The following is a 22,344-nucleotide window of genomic DNA, read 5'->3' on the forward strand; positions in this document are numbered from 1 at the left end:
ACACAATGCACAGCAAGGGGGCATGAGACAAGAGGGGCGGGAGTGGGAAGGACAAAACAGTGGGGAACAGAGACATAGGAGATGTGAGGCAGGGAGAGGGATGGGGGCAAGGAACATGGGGTATACAAAATGGACATTACAGGGACTTTCAGGAAGGAAAGCAGGGAATTTGAAGGAGGTGGGCTTGGGGTGGATCAACGGGGGTAGAAAAGATCGAGGATTTGGATGGGGGAAGATAAGAAGTGGTGGTGAACAACTGTTTTGAAGGCCTGGAGGGAAGAATTGGATTGAACAGAGTGAGGGAGTTTATTCCAAAGGCAGGAAAAAAGAGGAATGAAAGAGTGAAGGTGAGCAGCGATTCGTGATTTTCGTAGTTTTAACAGAAGGGGGTTGTTGGCGGACCTTGAGCGCCCTGAGGAAATATGGTGGGGACAATTCGCAGACAGAGCAGGGGGGGGGGGTGAGACTGCAGAGGAGATGGTAGAAGACAGAAAGACCACCAACCTGCCTGCAGTGAGAGAGTGAGAGGCCCAAAGACTCAGCCTCATCGCGGGAGATACCAATGATCCAAAATGTCTTGGTTTTCACTGCGTGAAGTCGAGAAAGGTGAGAGGCAGGAGCACCGGCCCAGAGGGGAGAGCAGTACTCCATCAGGCTGTTGACGAAAGCTTTGTATGTGGTCAGGAGCTCAGGCGGGCCGAGGAATGACTATGCATGATGGTGGATTCCCAGTCGGCGACTGGCTTTTGAGGTGATGTTGGAAATGTGACTTTCCCAGGAAAGATCATGGCAGATAGTGAGACCCAAAGGCTTGAAAGAAAAGACTTCTTCCAGAGGATTGTTGAGAAAGTGGATAGGGGGGGGGGGTTCCAAATGGTCCTTTTGGCGAGACATAGTGAGACTGTGAGATTTGTCTGGATTGAAAGACATGTTCCATGTGTTGGACCAGCTTGTGATTTTACCCAGATCTGCAGAGTGCGAAGAAGCTGCTGCTTGCCAGTCTGAGGGATGACAAATGGTACGGCAGAGGGTGGAGTCATCAGCAAAGAGATAAAGAGGATTTTCCAGAGAGTCGGAGAGATCATTAATGAAAACCAGAAAAACAACAGGCCCAGAACACTACCTTGAGGAAGTCCAGCCTGGACAGGAAGAGGGGATGAGAGAACTCCATTTAGGGCCACACGTTGACTGTTACAGGAGAGGAAGTCTGCGAGCCATGAGTGGAGATGGCCTTAGATACCATAGGAAGAGAGTTTGGTGAGCAGGGCAGGGTGCCAGACCGTGTCAAAAACACGTGATATGTCTAGGGATATAACTCTGATTTAATTCCCGGCATTGAGGACCTCCAGCCATTGTTAGGAGAGCAAAAGCAGCATATCCAGGGTAGAGTGACCTGGTCTGAAATCAAATTGATGATCGGAAATCAAGCCATTGGAGAAGAGGAAGGCTTTAATGTCTGAAGCGATGATGGATTCCAGAACCTTGCTGATGATTGGGAGAAGGCTGATTGGTCTGTAGTTGCAGGGATTTGTTTTTGCACCTTTGTTATGGAGCGCAGTAATGTTTGCTGATTTCCAAGCAGATGGCAGATGACCTTGAGCAAATGAAAGGGTGAATAGAACAGAGAGAGGGTGAGCAAGAGCAGAGGAGCAGGTTTATCGGACATGTGGGCTGATGCTGTCTGGACCGGTTGCAGAATCTGCGTCGAGGTTTGATGGCAAGCTCTCCACTTTGTCAGACTGGGTAAGGTTGTGTGCGACTGGGTAAGGTGGGTACAAAAAGCGATGGGTTTTGGACACAAGATTTTGATGCAAACACCGAGTTTAGGCATTCAGCCTTTTCACGTGCTGCATCAGCAGTGCGGCCATTTGAGGTAAGGGAGGGGATGGAGGGGGAACATACACCAGAAACAGATTTGATTAGATGCCACCAGGATTTGGAGGAGGGAGAGAGGTTTAAGAGTTCAGACGAGCTTTGAAAGATGTTGTTTTCTGACTCTCCTGAGGGTAGATACACACTTGTTCCGAACTTGATGGAAGGAACTGAGATTACCCTCAGTTAGGTTTGCTTTCCATGAGGCAAAGGCAAGTTGTTTCAGGACAACTACCTCGCCACAAGAGTCAGTGAACCGTGGGCAGGAGGAAGGGTAGGACAACTGAAGACGAGAAGGGATAAATCTGTGCATGAGGGAGAACAAGTTTCTTTGAAAGAATTCCCAGGATGAGTTGATGTTGGAGAAAGTAGCGATGGGAGACCAGTCTAGAAGTTTGATGGCTGCTTGGCGACCCTGCCAGTCGGCCTGAGTGAAATGCCAGACTCGACGGCGGTGAGGTGGTTCTCTGATAACAGCCAGAGAGATGTTCACTGACAAAGACGTGGTTAGAAGAACCGATTGGAGCGACGAAAGAACAGTAAATATTTTCAGGGAAATTTATCAAAATCAGATCCAGAAGAGATGGAGTACCATTGGTTGAGATCCGGGTCAGGAAATTGACCGATCGAGTCAGTCCTAATGAGTCGCAGAAGTCTTTTGCTGAAGTGCAATGACAGATGAGAGAGGTACCCAATGAGAGAGAGAGGAGAGAGTTGAGGGAGAAAAGTGAGGGGGGTGTTTTTGAGAGAGGTGAGAGGGAAGCTTGGAGGGAGAAGAGTGTGATGGTTACTTTGAGAGGGAGGGGTGAGAGGGGGAGTTGGCACTGAAGTTAGAAAAAAGAATGGTTGATGGAAAGCAAACATTCAAAGCAAACTGGAGTTTTAAAATTTTTTCTAGGTCAGAAATGCGATTTAAGACATTTCTTGAGGAATGCAATAAAGGCGAATTAAGAGAATGGAGAGAAGAAATGCTGTTACAGTTGGATTTTTTAGGCAAGGTATGAATGAAAGGTCAAATTGAGAGCAGTCTGTTGAAATAGAAGAGTTGTGCATTATGATACAATAAAGAGAACCACATGTGTGAAAGAGGAAGATGAAGCATTATAATTGATCGTTTTTATCATTATTATCTATATATTACTAAAACACTCATCTTGTATGTATGTATGCATGTATGTTCACGAAATACAGCCAAAACAGTACACGATATCGCAAAAATTTTAGGGCCACCATACTCACCATTCTCCTGCGGTGTGCAGCATCATTTCGTTCAAATCGGGCAACGAAAAAAATTATTTAAAAATCAATTACTGATTCAGTGAAGTACTCTTCGGGAGAATTTGATCAATGCAAACAACCTCAGCGGTATAGTTTGCTGGAGCTATCTTTTTTTTTCTTGAAATGATTTATTTAAATATCTCAATAGTCCAGTTGCCGCCCTTATATGTCCTTTATGAGACCCTGCAATGTTAACTACTGCAAAAATTTTCCACGGAAATGTGTTCTATATAGTTAGGAGTGCCAAATTAGCTTGGTTGCTACTTGTGCAACATTGAGCATTTCTCAGAATTCAAAATGGCGGCCACCACCATCTTAGATGGTGGTCAATTTCCAACTTTTGATCTGGATGACCTCTGAGGGTCGTGCAATACCTCTTTCTAGGGGTTTTAGAGTGTGCGGAGTCCAATTCTGGAATTGTTTTTTGAATACAGGGTAAAAGTCAAGGTCAAATCAGAGGTCAAATGTCAAATTTGACCATAAATCAGCCAATCTAATCAGCTGATCTAAACCACTGATCTCGGTGAAGATATAACCCTCTCAGGGCACAGGTTGCAAATCTGCAACAGCGAATTGCTGATTAGCTAATTACCAGTGTACATATTTGTTCATGGTTCATGAGTTTCCTGGGCTGTATAGGGACACTGATGAAAACATCTGGCATTGACCTTCTCATGAGCGCAGCGTTTGGTGGCATCACCAGCATCGTCAATGGGAAGGCCTGGACCAATGTTCTATGGGCATACCATCTCATCATCAGCTGCAGAGTTTCTATTCGAATGGCACCAAGACATACCAGGAGCTGAGCGACGACCTAGAGACAGCCAGAGAGCACCAGACTGGGAGGCTATGGGTGGACTGCTTCATCAAGCCTACACTGCTGGCGTTCATGTTCCTGCGCGGAGAGCAGAACGTTGACTTCCTTCTCCAGCAGCACTGTCTCAAGGCGATGCTGCCGTATTTCTTTGTGACAGGTCACCACAATTATGCCCGCTACCTGAGCTGGTATGTGCGACAGATGGAGCACCTTCCCCAGCATGCCAAGGAGGACCTACTGGCATGCGCACACGTCTGTCTGCACTCAGATGGTGGGACCGCAGTGCCAGCAGATCAGTTTGGCGAGCAGACGTACATCAAGCGAGGGAAGGGTGCTGGAGGTATGAAGGGCATTTCGACAAGCGCTGAGCAAGTGGCTGTGTGGGTCAACAGTTTCAGTGTGTGCGCCCACCTCGACATCACCATTGAAGATATGTAATGACCAGCTGGGAATGAGGAGAAGCCACATGGTGGAGCGGACAGAGAGGATAAGAACAAGCACAAGGAGGAAGGAGAGGGAAGAAGGAGACTGGACGAGGCCGATCGGAGGAAGATGGCGGCAGAGCTGGCGAAGTACACACCCCCTCAACGAGCAGCATCCAAGTGTCTATAACATCTGCAACGGCCAAGTGGCGCCCGACACAGTGAACGTTCAGGATGCACTGGCCATCGGGAGTGAGCAGAGCAAGCAGTTCTCCACTTCGCTAAGCAGTAACTTCCACACAAACATAAAGAAGAAGGTCAAATCAATGGAGGCGCTCAAGAAGGCAGTCGCTATCAATAGGAAGGCCATCTACGACGTTGAGACACTGTTCAGTCGGCTGTTGGTCGTGGGGCAGCAGCACAGTGTGGAGGTAGCTGACATCTTCCAGTTTGAGCTGATTCCAGTCCCTCCAGCCCTGATCGACGAGTACGGTTGCTTGAGGAAGGGCAACAAGGCCGTGCTCGTCAAGTGTCGCGGTGTCACGACTCCACCTGCTCCAGACGTGGTTCTGGTTGACGCCAGCCAGCTGCTGTACCACATCGTGTGACCAGTTGCTGGGACCGTGGGAGAACTGGCTGCAAGCTTTGGCGTTCGACTGGCCCACTACCCTCCTGGCTCCAACAAAATCGTCCTCTTCGACAGGCACGACCAAGCAGCTCCTAGCGTAAAGGACCATGAGCAGACGAGAAGAGGAAGAGCCAAGGAAGTCCGGCTGACCCCAAACACCCCCTTTCCATGCCGAGAAGCTATTCTTCGCAATGCCACAAACAAGAGTCTGCTCAACAACATCCTATGCGGCTACCCACTTCCACACAACATCCAGCTCGTCAACAAGCTGGACTGTGTCGTCACTCGTGCTGAGACAGACGTCACCCTCTGCAGCTACATGCTGAAGATGGCGGCAGACAGCGCCCAGACCATCCACATCCTCAGTGACGACACCGATGTCTTCCTCCTCCTGGTGTACTGGACATCGAGGATGTGGGTCGGCGGCAAGATTCAAATGGAAAAGTGGAATGGCAATGTCCTGGACGACAACAAAACCATCGAGCAGTTGGGCCTCAGAAAGTGCAGCCAGCTTCTTGGTGTCCACATGCTGTCGGGCTGCGATACGGTTTCGTACCCCTGTGGAAAAGGAAAGAAGTCGGTGCTCAAGCTCTTGGAGATAGACATCCCATGTCTCAATCAAGTGCTCGGCAGCCTGGCGCTACCCACGCTCAGCTCAAGGTGACAGCAGACAGGTTCTTCTTACCCCTCTATGGACGGAATAGCTGTATGACAATGAATGACGTGCATGCTCGCTTCTACCGTGGCCGTAAGAAGCCTCCGCCACTGAAGAAACTGCTGCCAACTGATGTCAACCTGCAACTGCACGTGCTCCAAGCTCACCTTCAGATGCTACTGTGGAAGGCAGCGGACAAACATGACCCACCCCAAGAAGCTCGAGATATTGCCAACTTCGGCTGGAGCATCGAAGGCTGTACCATCACACAGGCCATCTAAACAGTGCCAGTTGCTCCCCAAGCGCTCCTGGATGTAGTGAGCTGCAGCTGCACCATAGGGCAAGGCATGCAGCGGCGCACGCTGCAGCTGCAACAGCACAGGCCTTTCATGCACGGACTACTGCAAGTGTGAGGGAGGAGTCGCCTGTTGTAGTTGTCTCACCAGCAAGTAGATGGACATCGAAGATGACGAAGGGGAGCGAGGTGTAGATGATGATGATGATGAAGAGTAGTAAAGGATTGTGACCGCTGATGGCGAATAATACCGTGCTCAATGTTTCTATAGAGGTCATGGTACTGTGCGTCAGATGTCTTTGGTTCCATCATCATGTCTTATGAACAATAACAATACATTAAAGTTTCTTAGTTGACATTTGACCTTCATTTTGACGTTGACTTTGACCCCAAATCCAAAAAAAAAAGCTCCAGAAATGGACTCCCCACACTCTAAAATCCCTAGAAAGAGGAATGACATGACCCTCTAGGTCAGGGGTCGGGAACGTGTGGCTCGCGAGCCAGGTATGGCTCTTTTGATGATTGCATCTGGCTCGCAGATAAAATTGGAGTTTGAAACTTGGAAAGCCCAATATTTCTCGCAGAAGCTTTACCTATAGTTTGAATGGTGTCGTGCTTCATTCACGTGCAGGGCTGAACTTGGCAGAAGGAGAGAAGAAAAAACACCTCCGAATTGTCTGAAGCGGTTTTTGTTTCGTCCAGTCATGCGGCCGACGCGAGTAGTGATTTCGGTTCCTCCAATGACGTGCCGCCGCCGAGACGCGTCACGGAATTCATCTCGACTAATCACGCGCCACCGCTGAGGCGACTCGTGATTTCGGTTCCTCCAATGACGTGCCGCCGCCGAGACGCGTCACGGAATTCATCTCGACCAATCACGCGCCACCGCTGAGGCGACAGCATCCCAGAGTCGGCCGGCCGCGCCGCACCTCTCGAGTATGTCAGCCCGTGCGCAGGCCAGCCAGACTCACTTGGGTCAACATCTCCCCCTCTCTCATTTGCTCAAAGCTAACCCTTCGACGAAGAAGATGGCGAAAAGAAAAAAAGATGAGGAGTATCGTACATTTCAGGACGAATGGGCCGAAGAATTCGCCTTTGTGGAGAGAGCAGGTTCTGTGGTGTGTCTAATTTGCAATGACAAAATTGCATCGATGAAACGGTCGAATATAAAGCGGCACTTCGACACGCGCCATGCTACCTTTGCATCAAAATACCCTGTGGGAGATAGCAGAAAGAAAGCATGCCAAGAGCTACTGACAAGGGTGCAAGCCAGCCAGCAGCAACTCCGCGTATGGACCCGGCAAGGTGACTATAATTCCACCAGCTTTGCAGGATCTTTAGCAATAGTGAGGAACGGAAAACCATTCACAGATGGCGAGTATGCAAAAACGTTCATGCTGGATGTCGCCAATGAACTTTTTGATGATCTTCCGAACAAAGACAAGATAATCAAACGGATACAAGACATGCCTCTGGCGGCAAGAACTGTTCATGATCGTACCATCATGATGGCAAACCAAGTGGAGGAAACGCAAGTGAAGGACATAAATACAGCGCCGTTCTTTTCCCTGGCTTTGGATGAGTCAACAGACGTAAGCCATTTGTCACAGTTCAGTGTGATTGCAAGATATGCTGCTGGTGATACACTGCGCGAAGAAAGTCTTGCTGTTCTGCCAATAAAAGGGTCCACAAGAGGTGAGTATTTATTCAAGTCTTTCATGGAGTTCGCTCAAGAAAAAAATATACGAATGGATAAACTTATCTCGGTGTGTACTGATGGTGCTCCGTGTATGGTGGGGAAAAACAAAGGATTTGTGGCGCTTCTCCGTGAACATGAAAATAGACCCATCCTAAGTTTCCATTGCATTCTACACCAGGAGGCACTTTGTGTCAGATGTGTGATGGGCAGCTTGGCGAAGTGATGTCGCTGGTCATTCGTGTGATCAACTTTATTGTTGCCCGAGCCTTAAATGCTCGCCAGTTTAAAACACTGCTGGATGAAGTTGGAAATAACTATCACGGTCTGCTTTTGCACAGCAATGTGCGTTGGTTGTCAAGAGGGAAGGTGCTTAGCTGTTTTGCGGCTTGCCTGAACGAAATCCGGACTTTCCTTGAAATGAAAGGGATTGAGCATCCTGAGCTAGCCGAAACTGAGTGGCTCCTCAAGTTTTACTATCTCGTGGATATGACTGAACATCTGAACGAGCTCAACGTGAAAATGCAAGGCATTGGAAATACAGTGTTATCCCTTCAACAAGCCGTGTTTGCTTTTGAAAACAAGCTGGAGCTCTTTATCATGGATCTTGAAACAGGTCGTTTACTACATTTTGAAAAACTGAGACAATTTAAAGATGCATGCACAGCAAGTGAGCCCACTCAAAACTTTGATCTCCACCAGTTAGCTGGCTTCACATCCAGTCTCCTCCAGTCATTCAAAGCATGCTTTGGAGAATTTCGTGAGCACACTCGTCTTTTTAAGTTCATCACCCATCCAAACGAGTGTTCACTGAACACAGCCGACCTGAGTTACATTCCTGGTGTCTCCGTCAGAGATTTTGAAGCAGAAGTGGCTGACCTGAAGGCCTCAGACATGTGGGTGAATAAGTTCAAGTCACTGAATGAAGATTTGGAAAGAATCGCACGACAGAAAGCAGAGTTGGCGAGCAAGCACATGTGGACAGAAATGAAAAAACTTCAACCCGAAGACGAGCTGATTATCAAAACTTGGAACGCGCTTCCTGTCACATACCTCACACTGCAGCATGTGAGTATTGCTGTATTGACCTTGTTTGGATCTACGTATGCATGTGAGCAGTCATTCTCACATCTTAAAAACATCAAGTCCAACCTATGATCACGTCTAACGGATGAAAGCCTCAATGCTTGCATGAAGCTTAACCTCACCAAGTACCAACCAGACTACAAAGCCATCAGCAAATCCATGCAGCACCAGAAGTCCCATTAATGGTGAGTATTATAACAACATTATTTAAAATAATAAATTCAGAGGCTTATTATACTCACATTTAGTTGAATTCAGTCTTAAAATATATTATATGGCTCTCACTGAAATAGATTTCCAAATATTTTGCTTTAATGGCTCTGAGTCAAAAACGTTCCCGACCCCTGCTCTAGGTCATCGAGATCAAAGGTTGAAAATTGGCCAACATCTAAGATGGCGACGACCGCCATCTTGAATTCTGAGAAATGCTCAACCTTGCATAAGTAGCAACCAAGCTAATTTGGCTTTCCTAACTATATAGAACACATTTCCATGAAAAAAGTTCGCAGTAGTTTACATTGCAGGGTCAACATTTTAGTACTGCAGCATAGCAAACCAATTGTTCGATTTTTCATAAAAGCACCAAAATTGGTACATATGTTGACTAATGTATTCTGAACAATTCTGGATATGGAGCCACTCGAGATTTTGCCTTGGTCAGCTTTGGTGGCCATTTTGGAAGATGGCCACCATTCGACTTCAACAACATGGGATATCTGTCATTGTTATTCTCTTTGTAGGTTTCTCAGAGGTGATAAATACTCCATGTGATGTGCATTTACAAAGGAAAACAATACAAATGTCATTTGTGTTGATTTATTATATTTCCAACCATTGTATTGGGGAAAAATGGTCATTTTTATGGGAAAATCCATTTTTGCACACAGCATCAGTGACAGGTTCAGAAGTATTTTGTTGTGGTGGTGGTAGTGGTGGAAGTGGTGTTGCAATTGGTAATATTGGCTACATGTGGCCCATGCTGCAGAACATGACCACCGTCGGATTCAAGTTCGTACCGTAGACACCGACGTAGTCTTCTTGGCGGTGATGGTAGCCCAGGCACTACCATGCGTGGATGAACTCTGGATTGCCTTTGATTGCCCGTCTTGGGACGGGCAAGAACTACCACTACATCCCTGCCCAGGCCTTGCATTTTCAAAATCGGATGGGGCTGATAAATAGGCCTCGTCATGTGGGGTGAGGGGCTGATTTTTGCCCATGGGGCTGATTTTAAAATTGCTTCAAAATCTTGTGAATTAGTTTTTGTAAATTGTTTTAACATGTGGTCCAAATTGACCAATGTCCGTACAAACTGAACTGCCAAAGAATTTGAATAAACTGAACCTAATCTTAACTATGTAATTTCAAAATGTACCTTAAACGGGCCTTCTTGGGGCTAAACACAAAGTTCTGAGAAACAGAACTTTCTGCTCAAGCACAGTATGTTCCCACAAACCTTTTCATTAAAAATTATTAGAACCAAGTTGTCTTTGTTGTTGTGGATTATTACCTGTAATGACAAATGTTCTGACAATTTGCATGAATGATGTGCCGGTACAATACATTACATGTATGCCATTGAACTGGGACCATTCAAGTAATACGTACACAAGTCCAAACCATTTCTCCCCCTGGACTAGCCCACTGTGGTCAACATATACATGGGGATAAATCTTGACTTTTCACTGCCATTACCTTGACATGTAGGTTGTACTTGAATGTCCACACCTGGATCCACCAGTAATAATGTCAAAAGATTTATTCTCGTAACAAATTAAAAATTTTATTCGCTGCAAAGCTGAATGACCAAAAAAAAAAAAAATCTGAACAGTCGCAAATTTAATGAGTTTATTGAAGCATTTCTGTCTCAACAAAACTAATTTATCTGCAAGTATCTCTCTCTCTCCAGTCCAATAGCATAACAGATACATTCTGCCAAATACTAATTAACTTTAGTAGGTTTAGTATTGATGTAAATCTTCAGGTAGAAACCCCCAAAATTCACTATTATCAGACTCATCAGATAATTGTGAAAGAGATTCATCCCCTGAGCTACCTGAAGATAAGTCCAACACAACAGTATTTTCATCACCTGTGGAGATGGCTTCAACCATGTCATAGTCCGTTTCTCACGTCCAAAAGGAGACCAATGATGTTGAACACAGGTGTTTTGTTTTTGCCATACAGGTAATCTTAGCTTTTTTTTATTAAAAAAATTTTTTTCTTTTTTTTTCACAGCTTAATTTTATGGGGCCGATAAAAAGACCCCCTGAAAATCGACCACTGGGTCGATCACGGGGGTGAGGCCGATCGGCCCCGTCAAAATGCAAGCCATGCTGCCCATGAAATAGCTGCCTCCCTCGGTCCACAGAAGGCACGTGCCCTCCCTGTCTTCACGCCATGACTGGATGTGACATGGTATCAGCATTCGTGGGGCATGGGAAGAAATCTGCCTGGGCCACATGGAACTCGTTTCCAGAACTCACATATTCACTTGTGACCCTGACCACCACACCAGTCAACATCCAGGATGATACAATGCACTGCATTGAAAGGTTTGTGGTGCTCCTCTATGACCGCACCAGTCCATATACGGACGTCAACGAGGTCAGAAAGAAACCCTTCGCCAAGAGGAACTCCGTCCAGCGCATCCCACCTACCTACGATGCTTTGGAACAGCATGTGAAGAGATCAGTCTTCCAGTTGGCTATGTCTGGGGGCAGGTCTTGGTCCCTCAACCCGTGCTTCCATCACCAACAAGCTGGGGCTGGCGGCAAACAGAGGATGGGTCCTACGAACCGCTCTGGACCACACTCCCTGAGGCTTCAAAAAGCTGCTTCGAGCTGGTATCGTGCGGCTGCAAAAAAGGCTGTAGAAACCGCTGGAAATGCAAGAAGGCTAATCTGCAATGCACTGGACTGTGTGCTTGTGAAGGAGAATGCCAGTAGACAGACGCAGTAGACACAGACTGAGATATCGGCCGAGCTTAGAATGTGCAAATGCAAAGTCGCATTGCTTGTAAAAGTGTTGACTTCTTGATCCAGAGCCAGTACACTTGAGCTCAGAAACTCATATTGTACAAGACTAATGTGTGTGTGTACCATGTTTCCTGGTAGAATGCAAGTAGACAGTAAACCGTAGCCACTTCAAAGTGAAGTGTGCAATAATTTGACTACATTTTCTGAGTTTGTCATTATCACGATTATCAGTTCCCTTTTCAAAATAGAGTAAAGTATGTAATCTACAATGCAATTTTTGTTTATTCCAAACCCATTGAATGTGATGAATATCATTTGACTTGTTCTCCAGGCAATAATGGGTACTTTTCAGCGAAAAGTTTGAGGAGAGCAGCAATTTACAAATCAAATAATGGCTTTTTTACCGAAAATACTGGCTCATAATATTTGAATATGCCTTTTCATGGTCAATTTACTGAACTTTACACTTTCCTTATATCGACCACCAATACAATAAGAAAATAAGAGCATATAGCCAATTTCGCGAAAGTAGAATGGCGGCCATTTTGGAAAATGGTCGCCGAAGCTGACCAAGGCACAATCTCGGGTGGCTCCATATCTGGAATTTTTCGGAATACATTATTCTACATGTGTACCAATTTTGGTGCTTTTATGCAAATTTTAACAATTGATATGAAATATCAGACTATGCTGCAGGACTATTTTGGCAACCTGACTACAAACATTTAGTTTTGACAAAGAACAATTTATTTTTAAGCATAAAATAAACATCACCATTTTGATTTAATACTTCCGTGTTCATTAAAAAATAAAATTGTGTTTAGAAGATTACGTACAATAATTTCATCGACGTTCTTTTCTCTGTTTTTTTTTTTTTCACATTGACGCGCAATATCAAGTTTCGTTCAAATCAGGCAACTAAAAAAATTATGAAAAAAAATCAATTCCCCATTCAGTGAAGTACTCCGGGATTATTTGATCAATGCAAACAACGTCAGCGGTATAGTTCGCTGGAGCTATCTTTTCTTTTCTTTATAAAATGTTTTTTTAATCAACCGCTGTCACAACGGGAACCCAACGGGTTCACAGGTCGTCTAGTTATTATTACTATTATTATTTTTTGAGAGAGTTTTCATCAGATTAGGTAATGGAAAGGTTGTAGAGAAAATCGTGAGGTGAATTGTGAATTTGGTTCGGTAAACGCAGGGGGTGTAAACAGATCACGCAGTTATGGGAGAAGCACGTGGCTACAGGGGGTGTGTAGTCAAAAGTGGATTTATTTATTTATTTTAAATAAGGATTGCATAACATTCAGAAAAGGAAAGGTTGAAGTAAAATCGTGGAGGTGTATGGTGAATTTGGAACTGTAAACGCAGAGTGAAGCTGATGGATCGATGAAAAGTATCAGGAAGGTGGTGGAGAGAGGGACGTGGTTACAGGAGGTGTATAGATCGAAAGGATACAAGGAAAATTATTATTTTTTGATGTATTTTTAAGATTAGGTAAGATCCAGCAATGGAAAGTTGTAAGAAGAAATCGTGAAGGTAATGGAGAGAGTGGGTCAGCTCAAATAGAAGAAAGATGGTGTGCCGGCAGAAGGAGGAAGAAGAAGAAGACGAAGACGAAGAAGAGGAATCGGGATTTGTGGATATGCAGGGAGGAAAATAGTTTTTTTTTCACTTTAAATTTAAGACAAGAAACAGTGTTTAGTTGGGAGGGATGGGGGCATTGAGAAAGTGGGGAAAATAGGAATTGAAGGTAATAGGGAGAGAATACAAATACAAACGAACATACACTTAGAGGGGAAGGATGGGTCGGCCTCAAGGAACCTGGAAAGACAAGGTCGATAACGCACAAAATAGCACGATTTTTGAAACAAAACTAAACTAGGAACACACAGTAACATGTAGGTGAAAAATATACAGTTAAACGGGACAAAAATTGACCAGAGACTTAACTTTAAGAAAGTCGGCAGAGACCCCTAAAAGAACCTGCTGACGCTCCAAACCAAAACCAGAAGTGATGGGATTCAAACTTTGTTTTCCAATATGATGAAGCAAGCAAATGAACACCCAGGGAGCACAAATTAATTTAAAAAATGAAAATTGTTCATAAACAGTCTGGCAACCTACCTTTCTCTCCAAACACTCTGCCTATGGCATCCAAAGCCAACTCCACACATGGCTTACTGAGTTCCTCTACTCGTAGCCAACGTCTGGCTCTCCTCTTAATGACACACCTAATAGCTCACTTCCAATTATAAGAAGTCATGGAATCCATCACCGCAACCGATGTCAATTCCTTCCTTTGCTCCAACAGCTGTTTGGGTTTGACCATCAGTTTTGTTTCCCGCTCGATCACTCCTGGACATGATGCTCTGACAACAATGGATAAAGGCCCTCAATGGCAGACATGAGTTCAGGGCCATTTCTCTGAACATATTTTGAACATTTGACAGTTTGGTACCTGCCTTGCTCTCCAAACTCTTAGCCAATGGCATCCAAGGCCATCTCCTCTCACGGCTTGCCGACTTCCTCCACTCTTGCAGGCAGTCAGCGTGTGGCTCTCAACAGGATCGTGTCATTCTTCGGCCCAGTCTTGTTCCTCATCTTCAACAATGATCTTCCTGATTCTCTGGAAAACACTCCTAGGTATGCTTTTCGTTGATGACTCCACCCTCTGCCACAGCATCCATCATGCTTCAGATAAGCAGGCAGAAGCATCGTCTTTCTCTGCAGACCTTAATATAATCAGGACACTTGGAGTATATGTCTTTGCAAGACTTTAAATGTCTTCCAACTGTGAGAAATTTCACACTCTCACTCTGTCTTTTGGAAAGGACCATCTGGGAAACCATCCCATCCACTTACTTGAGAAACTGCTTGAAGAAGTTGTCTCTCAAACCTTTGTGCCTCACCAGCAATCAAGGTCTGGCCAAGTTACATATCTTAGTCTGCCTCCAAAGTCAGTCGCCGACTGGGCCTCATCAATCGGGTCAAGTCATTCTTTCACAAATAAGAACTTCAAACAGCCTTCATCACAGGTCAGTGGCCTCTCTGTCTTCTGCCACTTCCTTTCTGGACTTGTTCCCAATGCTTTTGCTGTGCTCTGCCCTCCCCCCAAGCTTTTCCAGGGCACATGTGGTCGACTAGTAACCCACTTCTGGTGAAATTCCTAAAGTCCAGGCTCACTGCTCACCTTTACTCATTTGTTGCTCTTTTCTCTCACCTGCAGAATCAATTTCATTGTCCTATTTCTTTCCTCCCTCCAGAGCTTCAAGTTGGTTGTTCACCTCCTGCTCAGATCACCCCTCACCAATACATATGATCTTTTCTCCCCTCATTAAGCACCCCCCCCCCACCAACCTCTCCAAGTACCCTACCCTCATTAACTTTTCAAAGTCTTGAAATGAAAAGTTGACCAATGGCAATACCAGGCCATTATCTGGTTTCCAACATTGTGCACCAGAGAAAAATCACGTTTCATCCAAGACAATGATTGACAGTAATCAAGCGGAAGCAATACAAAACTCTGGGTGTTCTAACATTATACGAGGGTGAATGAAATTAAGATTTAATGTGGAGAGTAAAATTTCAAAACAAGGTAAAGTTTTTGAATACAGCCACAAGATATAACTATCGGCACTATGATGAAGATGGGTCTGAACTGCACGTATGGGCGTCAATCGCTACTTAAAAGTGGGGGGTACATTGCAAGTGCAAATGACGGAGCCAATAGTCAGGTCAGGTTAGGTCAGATCAGGTCAGGTATGGGAGCATGCGCCGGAGCAGCGTGTCGGCAATAATGATGACCGTGCAAGTCCAGCCCCTGCAAATTGTTGGCTCTTGATGCTCTTTGCTGTTGTGTATTCTGAGCATTTAATCTGACCGCATTCGCCACGGTTCTTTGAAATTATTTAACTCATAAAGGGGGTGCTTTTAATTTTGATCTTCTTCTTAGTGTCAAAGTTTATTATTGCGCTGAAAAACCACGTGTAAACGTGCACTTCATACTGCCATTGTTACTTCCACTGTTCATCCTAACTCTTCAAGATCTACAAACATGTAAACCCACACCTCTCCCCAAAATGCACAGTCTGAGGTCCATAGATGAGCTTGGTAGGGGGCTTCTCCTTCTGACCACATTTATTTATCTTTCTTTCCCTCTTCCTCGTACGCTGTAGCTCCTGCGAAAACAAGAAATTCGTTTGGGGAAGTTGTCACGAGGATCGAGCAAAAATGAAAACGATGACCCGGACAACATTTGCTCGAGTAGCATGGTAGCATTGTTTACATGAGAACCGCCATGCTGTTAGCGGTGCTGTGTGCTCCGTTCCGTTGGAGTGCTTGTTTGAGCATTTTGAATCAAGCAAGCCATTCGACGAGGGATAGAAAGCTGCTTGCTAATGGAACAAAGCCCTGGTGTTAGTAGAGCGCAGGCATGATGGGCTGAATGGCCTCCTCGTGGGTCGGATCTCCTTGCCAAATAGATGTAAATGTAAACGTTGATCGCCTGACTGCATTAATCCCTTCCGGTGTTTATCATTCATCACGTTTGTCTGAATGGATAATTCACGGGGGGGGGATTCGGATTAGATCATGGTCCAGATCGATGATGTCTGCGGTCCGGATGTGGACCGCGGTTCACATTTTGAGGACCCTTGGTATTCCAATTACACATTCCTCTCAGATGCAGCAATGACTAAATAAACTACTCTAAGCTGAAAAATCCACTATGGGCAAGCAAAGAGGCTCTTTCAGAAGAAAACTTGAAGAAACACAGCACTGTGGTAGCAATGTTCAGCCGTATCAATATTCACGCACAAGTGATACATTTTCTGCACATGCGCACATGCAGTGCCTGATTACTCCAAATAATAAAATCCAGCACGTGCACAAGCCATACCGGCCTGTTATTAAATACTGCCCACCAGCACAGTCTGGATTTAAGAGATAACTTATTTGAGGAATGTTGTCCCCCTATAATAAATAACTTATTTGGAAAGAAGGTCAAAAAAGTGTGGTGGTGGGGTGGGGGGGATATCTCCCCCACCCATCGACGCCCATAACTGTACGTACCCTTTTTGGGGTATCAGTGCTGCCAAATCTAGTCGGCAAGGGAAGAAACTGGGTTGCTTGCCATTGCCTTCCCAGATCAGAGTTATATTTTAAAGACAACTTGTTTGTAAGAAACTTCCTCACCTTGTCCATTTGCTTTCAATGCAAATGTTTCCTCAATCCCAGCCTTCTTCACATCTGTTTCACAGTCTGTGTTGACAGTTTCCATTGTATCTACACAGACAAAAGATGCTATCATGCCACACAAACAAAACTTAATTTTTATTTTTAAAGAGATCATTCACTTTGTGAACAAAATATTTTCATATTTCCATTAGTACACAGGTGTTCTCTCCTTTATACAAAAGCTCAATTTCACTATTCCAGGTGACTTGTCCAAGATGGACTTGTAACCTAGAGTTCAAGATGTTTTGTGCTGGATTCAATAGCACAATATCAGAGGGATTCTAAGAGAACTAATGATAGCTCACACCTTTATCTACACACCTCTTCTTGGGATGGTGAGGATTTCCATTTAGCTTTGGTATATTATACAATACCATGCATGTTCTCTTTCTCGATCCACACTGCCCAAGGCTCATGGGACATGCCTGTCATAATGGAGAATGCAACGGTGTTTCAGCATGGTCTCACAATGGGAATCCCATGGGAGTTCCTCGCACAAGGATGAAGACTTCTCGCGGTCGAGTATTCTTCATATATGCTCAAATGTAGACTTCGGCCTGAGAGCCAACTTAAGAAGCATTTCAGAACTCCCATTTACGATTCATACGGCCTATCAATTATGGTTTTAGCTTTTACCTGTCACTTTTTCCCAATTTTTAATTTTTCTGGTTTTTTTCTTTAATTTCTTCCCAATTTAAGTTTGGATTTTACTTTTAAAAGGTACTTACATTCGAAATGGTTCGATTGGACCAAGTAACTTATGACATGGCATTAAAACAGTGGTATTGTTATCATGAAGTAACCATAGTACATTTTGGTTCATTCACTGCAATGTTCCAGGACGGCACAGGTATAAAAAAAAGAAAGGTAATTGATGTCCCATATCACCCAAGTAGTGCAGCAGTGTCGAGGAACGAGTTGTCAGGCCAACTTCTGACAGATTCCAATCCAAATACAAACTGCAGCTCTGGAATGAAGCACAAATCTCTGTCTGTCTGTCTGTCTGTCTGTCTGTCTCTGATTACATTGGTTGTCTTATGCTCTACAATGAGTTCTTATCAACACTAAACATCATGGAGTACAAGAGCAAGAGCAATATGGGTTGGTACCAGGGTGAAATTACATCACTTTTACCTTAATCATGAATATCTTTGTAAAGTCGAACCTTATTACCATATGAAAGTGTTTGCAGAGTAAAAAAAAAAACTTTAGAGGTGTGAGGTCTATAATCAAATTTCACATCTTTAATACAGTTTCACTTGAAGAAATGGATACTTGGTGATTTACAGTGATGATATATTGGTGAGGTGAGGGCACTAAACTGGGATTCCAGGTTTGGGTTCAAATCCAGCAGAAGGGAGCAGGAGAACGATCCTGTCACTGTTGTTGAAAACCCAGCTGGCTTATTAAGGACATTTACAGTGGGGATAACCTGCCTGCCTCATCTGGTGTGCTCAATATACAAATGATACTCGTCCACTCATTGGGGGTGAATCTTATTCCTTTCTTTTGTTTACAGGCCATTCTTCATGACTATGGGCCTGATCTTTCTCCTTAAACATGTTTATCCTGTACATTATGCTACATATATCAGACATGGTGGCATAATGGTTAGAGTGTCCACTCTGAGTCTGGGAGGTCAACGGTTCAAACCTGACAATCATACCAAAGAGTTTTAAAAAATGCTGTAAATAAAATGCTGGTACATGCTTGCTTCCTTACTTGATGTTCAGCATTTTAAAATGACAGAGCATAGATAACCCCCAGTGGTTGGAGAAATACTTCCCAACCATTAATTGGAAAGGGGTGAGGAGAGAGGGGAAGGGGGGATTCATCCTCAATGGGGGACTTTCGAAATGATGTAATCTGCCCCAGAATGCTCGGCGTGCATGTGCACAACCCCATAGTAGCAATGTTGATAAGGACATCTTTCCATATTTTGTGGATGCAAGATAAGGATTATTAACTAAAATGGCTCACAAAGCTTCGAAAAGAATCCAAAAATACTTGTAAAAGTACCTGAGAGAAAGGGGTGTTCCTTTGCACAACAAAAGAGTTGGAGAACTTTCTCAGCTCAGGATGGATGTTGCAGCTGCGTGCACTTCAAAACCTCCAGATGACATGGGCCGGTGCAAGGCCTGAAGGATCGTAAACAGGTGCGTTCCACCAAGACCCCCAATCATGATCAGTGAATGGATTTTGAACCTTGCAGGACCTCCTGTGAACATGGCAGACTTGGTTATTTAAAAACACAAAGCTTGTGCCAGCTATTATTTCCTTGGGAGTGAGATGCATCAGGCAGACTTCACTGAGGGAGACAGAATATCTGGTTTGGGTGCTTAATAATAATGAGATCACATCTGGTGCTTGTGTAATTGCAATGCACAGGGTAAGTTTAAAATGACAATATTTACTATTAATCATGTGGGGAGTGGAGGGGGGGAGTGGAGGGGGGGAGTGGAGGGGGGGAGTGGAGGGGGGAGGAGGGGTGGTGTGGAGAGAGGAGTGGGAGCTGTGATGGCTGTTAGAAATACATTGTTTGGTTGGTTCCGGAAATAGAAATACTAGATTTTGCATCAACGGTAATACCCAGATTTACATCTCCCACCTTTACATCGAATTGCAAATACACAGTCACATTATTTTGCATCACGCATAAATTTTTTTTTCTGTTAAAGTGTTACCTTCGAAGTGAAATTAGATGTTATTCGTCAAATGTATGCTGGTGAACATGCGGTTGATGTTTCTGGGTTATTAAGTTTGCCTCAACTACAGTGCATACCATCTATAAAAATAACGTTAATTGCAAGTCATGGCTGGTTCGACCGCTTCTGGAAGAGGTACCGAAGATAAAACTCAAACTCTAAAATATTGTTACGACCCGAGGTTTGAGGTTCGCCAGGAGGGGAAGCCCTTGGGTTCTTTCCGAATGCCCGGGACTGAAGCCACTGACCACAGATAACTCTGCGGTCTGGTAGGTTGCGAAGCAACCACAAATATCAACTCCAACAGGGTTATCCGTCAGACTCTGTTTACCTGAGGAGGTGACTAAATTAACTGAGTTTTGTGAGTCGAGAATAAATGGGGTTTCTGAGGCAGCCATTCAAATGGATGGGGAAAAGGGAAAAACTTTCTGACTAAAGCCCCAAAAGCCCAAAATAGGAAACTGATTTTCTCCCCCTCCCATACAAGCAAATGTAAAATTGAGACTGACTGATTAAAGTGCTTCTTTCCTTTCATATTTTCATTCCATTCAAAGAGTGAACCAATGAATATTTGTCCATGTTCTACTTTGAGGAATAACTTAATTTTCTTTTAACATTCATCACCATCGAGTATGTTCACAAAGATTACTTTGGAACTTAGTTCTTGGTTTAAATGTCTTTGTTGAGCAGAAATGAAATGATAAACTTCTCTTAATGCTCTTATTTGACCACCTCCTGAGGCACACATTATTTTTCATAACCCCACCCACTTTTCATAAGCCACGCCCACTTTTCATAAGCCATGCTCCCTTTCCCTAAGCTCCGCCGACTTCTCCTAAGCCTCACCCTCTTTTGTGAGGACCACCTACTCTTACATCATTTCCAGTTAATCTCTGACTCACAAGGCTGCCTGGGCTGCCCAGGGAATTTCCAAAGGAAACCACACCCACCAGTCTTTCTATATCAAGGCTTGAAACCCAGACTGAATTTAAACATATTTTTACTTTTACTGAGAATGGACGGCTGTGCTGAGCTTGAGTGGGATGACTTTGGAGTTCCTTGGAGTTCTACAACTTGTATGGAACTAAACCTTCAAGTTGATGAACTGGATTCAAACCTCTTACCGATTGAGGAAAGATTTTCTTTTCCTATTTACAGAGTTTGATTTAAGCATATAATCATTTAATTAATACATTAATATTTTCTCTCACAGGAAATTGTATCAGAAATACAAAATGAAAATACTGCTTTTGCCACAACTTGGGGCAAAATTGTTGATTTGGTTGAAGATCTTGTGAGCGACCAAGACCCACAGAACGAGCTCGACCTTGATGACCCAGCCAGAGTTATACCTTGGAGACCCGCAAAATCCTGAAAAAGAGTTTTACATCGATGGTACTCATTGTGAGTTATCAAGACAATACCCACTGAACAAGTTATACCTTGATGAACCAGAATACAAGTTTTACCTCGGAGACTCACAAAAAAAAATATTAAAAATCAGTAAATTAGTTATCCTTGGTGGTTTTAAATATGAAACCTACCTCGGAGACCTCACAAATTTTGAAAAAAAAAAAAAAATCAGTAAATGAGTTCTGCCTTGATGGTTGAAATAACTACCTTGGAGACTCGGGAAAAGGGTTCTGCCAAGATGGTTCTAAATATGAAACCTACCTTGGAGACTCACAAATTTTGAAAAAAAAAAAAAAAATCAGGAAATGAGTTATCCCTTGGAGAGTTTGTAAGTGGGTTTTATTTTGGAGACTTGAAATGTGGGTTCTGGCTTGATAACTCACAATGTGATACATATCTTACTAGACTGGCACCACAAACACACACACACCCAAAATAAACGGTGGCCACAGCCTTCATTGAAGCCTCCAGCTCGGAGGGAAGGCAAGCTGAAGACCAGAGCCTGCCTCGGACCTATCCACCTCGTGTGGTCTTTGAGCTGATTCGAACCGGGCACCAGCGAGAGGCGAGCGAATCCAGACACCAGCGAGCCACGAGCGGCCTCGCAAGCTACGCTCAGCGCTCGTGCCGGCAACCAAACCTCTCCTCTGTATCCTTCAGAGAGATGGCGCGCACCCCTTGTGGTTCTTGTCCCAGCAGGATCTCTCAATCTCGTGCTCCCGCTGTCCGAATGCACCGCACCCTTATTCACTGTCTCGGGGGGGAGGGGAGGGACGCCTCCACCCTCCCCGCTCTCCCTCACTGGAAGGTTTTGACATGCACAATCGCTCGTCGCCCTGTCACTGGCCAAAACGAGCGGCAAGCCTGTCGATTGGCCCGGGGGCATGGTGACGTCACGCGGACCGCCTTCCTCACCGTCGCGAGGCTCCTCCTTGAACTCCACCCACCAAACAGGCAGAGGAACATTATTCTGCGTAGGCTCCGCCCACCAAACAGCCAGAGGAACTTTATTCTGCGTGGGCTCCGCCCACGTACGTGCTGACACGCATGTAGGCAATGGCGTCGGCCAGAGCGAGGTGAAGGCGTGTTGTTGTAATTGATGGTGGTGTAAAAATAAAAGAAAACCCTAACTATCAAAATAACGCACAGCGCATGTACATTTACTCACCCATTAAACGAGGGACGGGGACACTAAATAAAAACACATACTTACCGATATAATTGTTCTATAGGACCTGTGTGTTGAGTGCAGTAAG

General features: G+C 44.6%; 1 protein-coding gene and 1 pseudogene across 1 annotated transcript in view; one reads left to right on the top strand and one right to left on the bottom strand.

Moving 5' to 3' along the window:
- LOC147009750 (uncharacterized) overlaps nucleotides 1-22,344 on the bottom strand; it is an 86,246-nt gene that overhangs the window by 50,195 nt on the left and 13,707 nt on the right. The window contains exons 2-4 of the mRNA XM_085861207.1: nucleotides 18,990-19,188; nucleotides 17,292-17,937; nucleotides 16,929-17,018 (exon numbers count right to left, since the gene is read on the bottom strand). Of these exons, the coding sequence (XP_085717333.1) occupies nucleotides 16,929-17,018; nucleotides 17,292-17,319 (118 nt within the window). The 5' untranslated portion in view covers nucleotides 17,320-17,937; nucleotides 18,990-19,188. The remainder of the gene's footprint in view (nucleotides 1-16,928; nucleotides 17,019-17,291; nucleotides 17,938-18,989; nucleotides 19,189-22,344) is intronic.
- Nucleotides 3,558-6,125, top strand: LOC147009751 (uncharacterized; annotated as a pseudogene).

The sequence above is a fragment of the Eptatretus burgeri genome, chromosome 17 (genome assembly GCF_056783735.1).
Source record: "Eptatretus burgeri isolate ZD-2024b chromosome 17, Ebu_testis_v1, whole genome shotgun sequence".
In the NCBI taxonomy this organism is placed as follows: Eukaryota; Metazoa; Chordata; class Myxini; order Myxiniformes; family Myxinidae; genus Eptatretus; species Eptatretus burgeri.